The sequence below is a fragment of the Lepisosteus oculatus genome, chromosome 17, assembly GCF_040954835.1.
Source record: "Lepisosteus oculatus isolate fLepOcu1 chromosome 17, fLepOcu1.hap2, whole genome shotgun sequence".
Classification (NCBI taxonomy): domain Eukaryota; kingdom Metazoa; phylum Chordata; class Actinopteri; order Semionotiformes; family Lepisosteidae; genus Lepisosteus; species Lepisosteus oculatus.
Window position 1 is genome coordinate 2,305,487 of NC_090712.1, and position 11,622 is coordinate 2,317,108.

Below are 11,622 nucleotides of genomic sequence, written 5' to 3' on the forward strand. Positions count from 1 at the left end.
AAGAAAACTCATCAGCGATTAGCGGTGTTAAGGAAATACAACCACATTGGTCAAGACAGCAACTCTGTTACATAATGCGTCTCTTAGTACATGTGAAGAAAGCCTTACTGTCCCTCCCTCGTTAAGTGCTATTAATACCCACAGGTCAAGCTCCCAGGGGAGAGTTATCTCTGCTCCAGCAGCTGTGCAATGTGTCAGTCCAAGAGTGGTGTCAGAGTGGGGCTGACGTCTCAGCAGGCAGGGACAGCGCAGCCAGACCGCCTGTAGCCCCCCGGAGAGAACAGCGTCTCCCCCGAGCCGCCGGTTTAAAACTGACAGGCGCTCATTGCCATGCCCATGTAACCAACACCACTCATCCTCCCGGACCCACACACAGGTCAGTTTTCAAGGTTACCATTCGCCTCCGGACAACGTCCTCCAGGGAAACCTCTGGACTGTACAAGGTCCTCTCTGCCACACTCATCATCCCCCTCCCCGGCACTCTGCTCCTGGATCGCTGTGGCCTCTATGGGTTTAAGCTGATCAGCAGCAAAGTGGCTGAATACCATGTGAGGTGAAAAGTCTTCACCTTTGGACAAAACAAACAGGCCAAACAATATCTGCTGGAGGGTGGCTCTCATCTGACCGACTAGAGGTGCACCTACACTATAAGGTATGATCTTAACACGAGAAATAGACCTTGTTTCTGCGAGAGCAGGTATGACTGCTGCTATGTTACAGAGTAATGCATCTTAACCAATGCAAGCCAGGTACTCTCTCAAGTGGGGGTTTCGGCTTCAGTCCATCAACACACATCAACTGAGGAAGCCACCAATAAGGGCTTTATAAATCACCCTTGAAATAAATGGAACCACTCATTTCTACAGGGAAAGCAATACTAAGGCCCTTAACAATATGAGGAACAAATCCTCACATATCAACAATGAGCATTTTGAAGGTACAGTAGTCAAGTCAGATTGCAGAAACTGGGTATGATTACCGTCTTGATTCCTTCAAATGTCCATTAACCCTTTGAGGGTCCTTGGACTGGATTGCCTTTTGCCTGGATTAAGGGAATTGTCTCCTTTAGAAATGTCCTGGGGCAATAACTGCTGTCCCTTATTTAAAAAAAAAAAGTTGGCATTCTTTGCCAATGTAAAATAAAATCATTTTGTTCTTATTACCTGGATTCCACAAAAAAAGTATCAGCAGCAGTAACCAGTAAACTACATTCAACACAGACAGGATTCTACTTACAAAGAAACGTCACAAAACCTAAGTATCACAAAATCTGCTGCTAGATAAATGTGAACCATTTTAAACTTTCTTCAATTATTAGAGGTAATAGCTCAAAGGCTACTTTCTCCTTGTGGGCAAACAGAAAATTATTTAATTGGGTAGTTTGCAAAACATTCTTAATTTCCAGAAATTCCCTTTCTAGTTGTTACTCTGCAGAAAACTAAAACAGCTTCAGAAACTACCAAAAATGGATTGTAATTTATTTGTATCCACCTGTTTTTAAAAATGCATTCAAAGGATCCCAGGCACTAATATTCTGGATAAGATATTCCTTAAGAATGAGGTAAAATCCTCCACAGATTCAGTCGCAGCTGCACTGATAAAAAAAAATCTTATAATCATTTATTTTAAAAAAAACTTGTTACGGACATAAATTAACAATGCATGAGTGACGTCATCATAAAAGAATCTAGTAGATACAACAGTCACAGAAATCAGCAGAAACGACAGGTCAATACAACAAGCCAGTGTGACAGATCATGACTGATGAAAAGCTCATTTAGGAATCTGACAGTCGTTAATAGGATATGGTCAAACTGAGTCACTGGTGCCATAACCTAATGATTAATACTCTATAGCTCAGTCAATAAAACATGCTTTTAAAGAGGGTAACAGTGTAATTAATACTTTATACATGAAGCACTTAGGCAAGATGTAACAGCGGGCGAACAGGGAGAGGAAGGCGCTCATGAGTGGGCAGGTTAGGGCACGGACATCAAGAAGAGTCTGCGACCACGCTGGCCACATCCGGTTAGGTCTCTTCTGCTAAACGCTCCAGAGCAGGCCGAGCCCCAGGGGACACCCCGAGTCTCTCCGACAGCACCTCGATATGTACCGCAAGGAAGGTCGGGGAATCGCTCACCCCCCTGAGCCCGATCCGAGGTTTCCCTGCCTCTCTCCTCCTCTTCTCATCAGACCTGCGGGGGAGGACGCACAGAGTCAAGAGCACTGCAGAGGCTGGGTGAAAAGAAGATGCCAACATATGGACACGGGCTTCTGGGCTCAGTTACAGCAGAGCTCCAAGGCCAGGCTTCCCAATCCTAGAGGATCGCAGTTGCACAACCCGACCCTTTAAGTGACTTACTAACAGGAGTATTCAAACTGCTTGGCTGCTTGCAGCTCTTCCACACACTGGAGGTGGCGTTTTAACTACCGCATTTCATCAGTAAAATAAAATCCAAAACTTGTCGGAAAAAAAATGACTTGCAGATGTTCCATTTGAGCAAACTTAGTTTTAATTAAGGCTTCAATGAGGTGATTAAGGGTGTGGGCCTCCAGGGCGAAAATTGGCAACTCCTGCTCGAATGGATTATATAGGAATTAGGTGCTGCAGTGACAAAAACAACTTTTCCAGGTTTGTACTAATTAGCTACAACATCTGATGGCAGCAGACTAAAGTGTTAGCACCAGCCCCTGGCACTCATTAGTCTGCTTTAGAACATCAAATTAGGGACAGAAGTTTACTTGCCCAGAATGTGCAAATAATTGTTTGCATGCCTTTGAGCTCATCAGAGAATGCAAAATGGCTTGACTGGGATGTAACAGTGGTTTAACACACAAAAATGTAATTATATCCCTCAGTGATTGTTTTGCATCAACCAGATGATTGACCCCCAAAATGTGCATACTTACACACTGGCTCCTGATTGGGAATCTATGTTGTGCACCTTGTGGGACAACAACTGTTTAGTTCCTAAAATGTCTTTACTTTCTATTTAAGTCGCCAGCATTTTACATTTCAGGGGAACCCAAATACGGTTATTTAAAAATACCAGAACAACTGGACAGGAGCCAATCTCATGTCAGATATAACCACCTTAATTTATTCACAGTACTGGGAGCTCAGAGGATTCCTCGTATCCCTGGGCACATAACTTAACTGGAACTGTACAGACGCAGTCATCTGGTAAGGCGAGTGGGGGACTGCTCCATCTGCAGCTGGAAATTCAGGAGGTGGCTTGCACAGGGCTGAGGGATCAGAAATAGCAGGAGTCCAAGATAGATCTTGGAGGAGCTCCCACGATCTGGGGCCCAGCAGCTCCCAAATGCCTAATACAGAGAAGGGCTGGGAGGCGGCCTTATCTGCACCAGACAAAGGCCTAATTGCCATTAAGACCTCATCTTGGCATTGTGCCTTAATCACATCAGCAGTGGTTTGTACAAGGAAACCGCTGATCTTCAGTTCATGGGTTTATTTGTAAACGATGGTTACATGGAACAACAGAAATACTTGTACTGGACAGAGGAATTCTGATTTTGTCAGCGAAAAAAGGTAAACTGTAATTCACTTAAGTAATTCTACAGGGTAACTGCGACCTAAACCAAAATTTCTAAACATACTGGAGAGATTCACAATGCAAATGAATCTAATTTCACTCCTTGGGTATGTAAAGGTCAAGTAAAACACAGTCAAGAATGAAAAGCAATTTTAAAATAATTTGGATCGCACTATTTTACTTTTCAGCACGTCACGCAAACAGCCCGAACACATGCTGGGGTCAACTCCAGGATTATCAGTCCGTTTTTGTTTGTGCACAGAGAACCGACAGCTGGATGTGAATTGAGGCACGCTGCTCGTGAACTGCTCTGGGTTCACACAAGTGCAGGCGAGACGGGGGTCACTCTCCTGGCCTCCTGCTCACACTCACCTTGTTTCCAGTAGGGTGTCTTTCTGTCACTAACAGCCACATTCCTGGGTGCTCTGGGCCTGGGCTCTGCGGGGCGACCTCAGCTGTCTCAAAGCGGCATCTCCGTACTGAATCCCTGATCCCATTCTCTCTGGATCCAATTCCCCTGGTACAGCAGCGTGTATAAAGAACAGTTAATGCCCTGAGGCATGTCATTCAATATTCCACATTTAACCCACAAGCCATCCAGACAGCACCCCTTTAAGGACCAGGGCTGGGTGCTCTGATCCCTAAATATGCTTGTGCTCAGATGCTGTTTGTGGACTTCAACTCTGCATTTAATACGCTGCAGCCCCATCTATTGATAAGTAAGTTGAAGCAAATGTCCGTTAACCATAACATCATAAGATGGTACCATTCATTTTTAACAAACCGCACACAGTATGTCAGGGTCAACAAAACTCTTTCCGAGTCACGATCTATTAGCACAGGTGCCCCTCAGGGCTGTGTGAGCTCTCCAGTTCTGTTCACACTTTATACAAGTGATTGAACAAGCAGTAGTCAAAGCAACTTCATTTTTAAATTCTCAGATGATACAGCTGTTCTTGGCTTAATGCATAGAGGAAGCAGCTCAGCTGTATACATGTCAGAAATTCAAAGGTTTGAGCAATGGTGTGACAACAAAGCCTAATTCTCAATGTTAAAAAACTAAAGAAATAGTTTTCGATCCCAGAGCAGTTGGTGATCACTCACAGGTAGTAATCCACAACGAATTTATCACTCAGGTCAATTGATATAAGTACTTAGGTGTACACATAGACAGTAACGTGTGCTGGTCTACTCATGTGGAGAGTGTTTGTTCCAAAGTTCAGCAGCGCTTATATTTCCTGCGAAGACTAAGAGTGTTTGGGGTTCGACAAGAAGTAATGCTACTCTTTTATCGTGCTGTAATCGAGAGCATTATCAGGTATGGTATTTCAGTGTGGTTTGGCAATCTATCAGTTCATTTTAAATCGCAAATGACCCGCCTCATCCAGACAGCTGTGAAGGTCATGGGAGTGAAACAGCACCCCTCCCTGCAGACAATCTTTGAAAAATCCATAATCAAACAGGCTGGGAAAATTATATCAGATCCTTCCCACATCCTCAACTCTGAATATCAACTTCTTCCTTCTGGCAAATGTTTTAGGGTTCCCAAATGTAAATCAATCAAATACAAACATTCTTGTGTTCCACTATCCATTAGAGCTGTCAACGCAAATGTCAAGGATAAGCACAATTTTGACCCTTACAACCCACTTGAGTGCAATATGTTTTGTGATGTGTTATAAATGTTACATGTTGTTATGTGTTATACTGTACATGTGCAATAGAATGATGTGCAATGTTTTTCTTCTCTCTTTTTTTTTGCATTCTATTTAAATGTACAGGAGTGCTGGGTGTCCATAAAAAATTTCCCTCAGGGGACAATAAAATCTTATCTTAACTGTACCCTGTAATATCAGATTGCTTTTCTCTGCACAGTGCTGGAGGCTGTTTTTATTTCTAAATACCAAGTGCAAATACTCACCTTCAGTACCCACTAAAATAAATATACAAGTACAAGGAAAGGGGTACTTTTTAAAATCTCAATGTGATCCATAAAGAACTGGCACTGGTTCAGATCAAACCCTCCGTTGTCTCGATCATCTCATCAATCGAAAGCATAAAGCACATCAAACCCTAATCTGTCCTGCCCACTTGTCAGATCTAGCCAGTGCTTGGTCATTCCTTTAGAAACCTAGATTCCAGACAACTGCACTCATCACACGCACCACAGAAAACCCAAAGCAACAGAACTAATACGATATTGATGAGATGCGGGCTCAACCAGCGCAGGGGAAAGGCGGAATTGGTTTAGGGAACACTGCATAAATAAGTGTTGCATAAGCAAATCTGTGATTGTGCAGCTTCACTGAGGCAGACAAAGAAAACAGATACCCGATTCAATCTTGTTCAGGATTTTCCTGGCACACTGCACAAAGGCCTCCTCCACATTCTCCCCTGTGAGTGCGCTCGTCTCCAGGAACATCAGCTCTGGAAGACAGGATGTGGGAATGCGTAAGACTGTTAACTTTCAGTGAATATCAGACGTTAAGGCTTAAGAGGCAGGTGATTTGTACAATAAACATACTACTGTTGCTGTTTAGGCCCAGTCTAAAGGAGGGCAGGGAAAGAGAGGAGCAAGGAAAAAGAAAACCACAACCAATATGAAAGTACCATGACCTCTAGTGGCACTCCATGGGAACTACACTCTTGACACACCACAACAACTCATTCCAGGAACGTTTTTTACTTGATCATGAAAGAACACCAAGCTGATTAAAAAATAGAAGTTACTAAAGCGACAAAAGGAAACCCAGACCATACTTTCATTAATTGACAGAATATATCTCCTGTGGGGACAGGTTTGCTACCCAACGCCCCAGGCTCTGAGACACAAGAGGCCTGTAGCCCACCAGCACTGGTGAAATAGAAGGGAAACTCTCTTGGCTGCATTTAGTTTTTAAGACCGTCAGATCTTTATGAAATGCAATATAAAAACTCCAGGGTAAATGAAGCACTGCAGGGCTTATTTATTTATAGTTGTTTTATATTGCACTTCATGGAGCCTCTATGTTTAATGCGAATATTTACAGAAATATCAAAGCCCCAAACCATCAATATATCACCAAAATATCAACCTACTGTTTAACAATACATCAGCCTGCACCTTGTAAAACCTGAAGTGGAGAAACCGCTTGGCAACAGGATTTTATAAACCTGGTTTAGAACAAGGCATGAAAAAGAGACTACACTTCCTTCGATGCTAAATAAATAAATACCACACCAACTAATGCCCCACTTTGGCTCCGTAAGAATGTTCCTTCACACGATTCAGGCTCAGAAATGGCAAGGGACACTTACCGTTTTCTTGAGCAAACCTTGAAGCCTCCAGGAATGTCACCTCCCTGTCTGCATCCAAATCCTTCTTATTGCCACACAGGATGATGACGATGTTCTGGCTGGCCAGCATCCTGGCGTCCGTCAGCCAGTTGGTGAGTGCGTTGTAGGTTTCTCGGCTGTGTCCAAACAGAACATTACAGATGGCTTTAAATCAAGGACGCGTTCCATCGCAAGACACACGCCTGCATTTGCCATGCGGTTTACAAACGCGAAATGCCCTTCTAAGCTTCACAGAAGCCCGGACATCACATTAACGTCGTAGGAGCACATTTATTTCTGTTCAGCAAATCTACTGGGCTTTTCTTGCGACGAGGTAAAGGAGTACAAAAGAATAAACTCCAGTCTTCACTTTGCAACAGCTCTCCTTCACATCAGCACTGCAGAGGAACAGCACTTCACTTTCCTATACAAAAAGTAAAAATAATGCTTAAGGCTTTAAAGCCAAAAGTGATGGTTTTTTTAGTATACTTTGGTTATTAAGTAACCTTCCACTGCGTTTCTTCTAGAAAACTTATAGTGATCTATTGGAAAGCTTTACCGGTTCCAGGGGGAAAAAAGACACTGTGTTTTAATTTGATTATTTTCATCAAGGCAGTGTGACTGAGCATCAAGCAGGTTCTACTGTACGAGGCTCTTACCTGGTGATGTCATAGACCAGCAGAGCCCCTGCAGCCCCTCTGTAGTAGCTCCTGGTGACTGACCTGCCAGGAGATGACACTGAAGAGTTAACCAGGAATCAGTGAATTCTCCACGTTTTCCCCTGCTCAGCCACATGGTCAGTGTACTATAGCAGTAATCAACAGCTGGATCTGGTTCAGGCTACTGTGCATACAGTGCAGGCTTTTACTGAAACCATGCACAGGTGATGGATATTTCAGGCTTGTTACCTTACAGTTAACCTGCTTAGACAGGCACATAGAGCAAAGACAGTATCAAGCTTGATACTGGTGCAAACAGTACAAGAACCAGCAGCTTGTGAAACTTCAAACAGGTCAGACAACTGCTCCCTGGGAGTCATATTTGTTTCTCTGGAATAAGCAGAACTGCTGAACCTCTAAAAAAAAAAAAATAACCGAGAAAGACTAGAAGCACATTTCATGCATCAAAGATCAACAGCCATCCAATGCAGAAGTTGTGACGTAAAGTTATGACAAGACAGATATGTCCCGTCACTTTTGTCACAGATCTGTGAAGAGATGCTCAGACACCAGCTGGGAGCCACAGTGGACTTAAACAGATCCCACTTTAGTGTTTATGCACTACGTAATTGCACAGTTCCTTACAAAATTAATTTAAGATGATCTGGTTTTGGTGTTCGAGTAACCATAGAGACACACTCATAATTCTGCACAAATGGAAGCACATTAACGTACTAAAGCTTCGATACCCCTGAGCTTCTGAAGCTGCACTCTTCAGTGAATCTGAAGGACAGCCTAAAACAACACTGCTCACAAAGCATGCAGGAGGGTGCAGCTGCAGTCATGCCACCAGCATTGGACATCCAGCACAGACCTGTACTGCATAGAACAAACTGTGCTATTCTGGGGTGGGAAGACAATGTAGACAGTGATGTACAGAGAAAAAGGAAGAAAAGCTCACTTATTACCTGCTACCCGACATCAGAGCACAAATTGCAATACTACTTCACATTACCTCTCGACACTGTAATGAAAACTACTTTATCCCTATTTAGACATAAAAACGTGAAGAAACCTCATTTAATGATCATAACATACATAGCTGCTTTTTGGCATGGATCAGAATAATAAACGCACTTGGTGATCACCAAATGCTCCAGGGCTAGACTTCAACCGGAGCACTAACACAGCAGTGACTTGTCAAGTCCGGGGAACATCGGCTGAAAATATTAGCACCATACCTGAATCGCTCTTGCCCTGCAGTGTCCCAGATCTGCAGCTTGACAAATTTATTCACCACGTTTATAATCTTCGAGCCAAACTCCACTCCAATGGTGTGATTCGAGTCCTCTTTGACTAGACAAAAAAAATAGTCACTTTCACAGACCTGGACACAGAGCTGCATTGAATACTTTGAGAAAACGTTTTGAAAAACCTAAGAAAGATTCAAAAGGAGAGGAGGTCCATCAGCCCAGTTTTGCTCATCTAGACTCATCACTTAATTAAGGATCCTCATTACGAATTTTCTTGTAAATGAGCTGTAACGTGAGCTACCACAGAGCTACCTGGCCACATTCTCCGAGCTAAAACAGCTGCAATCCTTCCAAAACAGCTAGATGGGCTGATGGATCAAGCATCAATAAGCTACAGTGGACCATCCCTGTCAAATTGCTTCTCTCAAACACCTACGCTTATTAAAAAACACAACATAAAAAGAACTGCATGCAAGCTCCACAGAAATTGGACAGCACTTACATTTTCTCTCGATGAACTGGTGGAGGAGACATGACTTGCCTGTACCTGCATTCCCAATCACCAGAAACTTGAACAGGAAGTCTGTGGAAACAAACCAGAAACAAACCAGGTTACAGTAGTCCTGACCGGATCATAGCCAAAGAACTCCTCTACATCTGCATCCATCTAATAATAATAATTCCTTATACTTATATAGCACTTTTCTGGACACTCCGCTCAAAGCACTTAACAGGTAAGGGGGACTCTCTTCCACCACCAGTGTGCAGCCCCACCTGGAGCCAGAGTGCTCCAGTACGCTCCCCAGTGGGGAGGAGAACAGAGTGATGAAGCCAGTTCAGAGATGGGGACTACTAGGAGGCCATGACTGGTAAAGCCAGAGGGAAATTTGGCCTGGATGCCAGGGTAACACCCCTACACTTTCAAGAAACACCCTGGAATATTTAATGACCACAGAGAGTCAGGACCTCGGTTTTACATCTCATCCAAAAGACAATTACTTTTTACAGTATAGTGTCCCCCTCGCTATACTGGGGCATTAAGACCCACACAGACCACAGAGTGAGCGCCCCCTGCTGGCCCCACTAACATCTCTTCCAGCAGCAACCTTAACTTTCCCAGGAGGTCTCCCATCCAGGTACTGACCAGGCTCACACCTGCTGAGCTCCAGCGGGCTGCCAGATGTGAGTTGCAGAGTGATATAGCTGTGGGCAATCTAAGGCAGAGCATCCCAACTCCAGTGTTAGGGATCCCAAATCCAGAGGTGTTCCAGTTCTCCTTAAGTGCTAAGCAGCTCCTCACCCGGGAGAAGTACTGAACTCTTCCCTTGGTTTAACCTGACCACATTATCCCCTCACTACAACCCACAGCTGTTGGCAATTTAAAAGAGACACAAAAAACCTCCTGGGTCCGGCACCCGCAGACTCTGGTGCGTCAAGGTGAACTGCGTCCTGTCAGGCACAACAGCAGTCCACAGAACGAAAAAAAACATCTCTTGCACCGCTTCCAGTCCTAAATCAGCCCCCCTCGCATGCTGACAGCAGACGCTAACACAGGCCCTCCTAATTGAATTAACGCAGCGATCTGTCAGCACAGCAGTCTGGGATGAATTACAGCGGACAAGTCTCGTCCGTTCCAGTCCAGGCCGCCGGCGCCTTATCTCTCCTCTCCCTGGCAGCTCCAGGTACTTCCCGCAACAACACCTTCCAGCTCTGAGCTCGGCATGGGCACCCCAGGGTGACACGCGGTTAATACGCGCTGTAAAAGACCATGTTGGGTCACTAAGTCAAATCGCCAGCTCCAATGCCTATATTTCTGCCTGCCCCCTTTCGCACGAAACGCACCTGGCTCCTGACAGCGCCTGCGACGGTATTTACCAGATAGTTTCATCTGTAAAAACACAATGAAGCGTAGATGGCTAACATGCATTTGAGGAACTGGGCAAAAAGGACTCGCATCTTCTTGTTACGGGAACTTGCCTGTTTTTTTTATAAAGAGCCAGGAGAAAGAAAGCTATTATTATGTGAGAAGATAGCGAAAGGGTTTTTCAAATCCGCATCTCCAAAACAGCCTTTGACAAGTGATCACACCGCTAGATATTAAGAGGGTTCCGCCTGCCTTTACAATACGCTTGTTTAAACACCATTTACGTTACAAAGAGTACCAGTGAGCTTACTTTTCTGTAAGCACGAATTCAACCCGGCGGCTCAGATCTGGTCATTTTACAATCCACACAGTACGCGTCTCCCCGCGGCCGGTGGAGAGAAACGGGAAGCAAACCGCTTCTCAGGCCCGCCTGGGCGCCGCTCCGACCGCGGCAGGTCCGTCCCGGAAAGACCCGGCTCTCCCCGGACACCTGCCGCTCTCAAGTTACCGGGCGAAGACATGTTTAATCACCGTGAAACCAGCCGCGGTGCCTACCGTAAGTCTCGGACATGGCTGCCTGGGACGCGGGCTCTTGTGTGTGTGTGTGTTTTTTGTTTCAATCGTGGGTCGGAAAGCAGAGCAGAGATGAAGAAAAGGAGAGAGAGATTCCCGCAGGGAGCTCTCCGTGAATCCCGGTCCTTTCCCTTTACTTCCTGTAGAGCCCTCTTCAAAATAAAAGCCCTCCCCCTGCCCAGTGAGCTGTGCGCCGCAGCCGTGAGCGCCGGCGTCTGCGAGCGGCCCCGAGTCCCGTCCGTGTGCGCGCACGGGCAAAACCTCTGTCCGGACCGGCGACCTCTGCGTCCGCCGAGCGTGAAAACCCATTCCTCAAAGCAATGCGTGTATTTACAGAGCTGAGAACGGTTTGGATGGTAGTACTTAAATGTCTAGTACTCAAATGGGTGGCACTGTACCTAAGG

The 11,622-nt window shown here is 45.0% G+C and overlaps 1 protein-coding gene across 1 annotated transcript; it reads right to left on the reverse strand.

Moving 5' to 3' along the window:
* Positions 1-1,598: 1,598 nt before the first annotated feature.
* Positions 1,599-11,401, reverse strand: rab4a (RAB4a, member RAS oncogene family). The gene is made up of 8 exons (XM_069179955.1): positions 11,201-11,401; positions 9,284-9,364; positions 8,770-8,884; positions 7,529-7,591; positions 6,852-7,006; positions 5,886-5,981; positions 3,927-4,071; positions 1,599-2,195 (listed from the first exon to the last, which is right to left on the reverse strand). Exons 1-7 carry the CDS (start codon positions 11,214-11,216, stop codon positions 3,956-3,958), a joined length of 642 nt encoding a protein of 213 aa, XP_069036056.1. The 5' UTR covers positions 11,217-11,401; the 3' UTR covers positions 1,599-2,195; positions 3,927-3,955.
* Positions 11,402-11,622: the final 221 nt, after the last annotated feature.

Coding starts and splice junctions, on each gene's coding strand:
- rab4a (XM_069179955.1), bottom strand. Junction 7,007..7,528: donor CTGGTCTATGACATCACCAG/GTAAGAGCCTCG, acceptor GTTTGGACACAG/CCGAGAAACCTACAACGCAC. Junction 4,072..5,885: donor CCTGAACAAGATTGAATCGG/GTATCTGTTTTC, acceptor CTGCTGTACCAG/GGGAATTGGATCCAGAGAGA.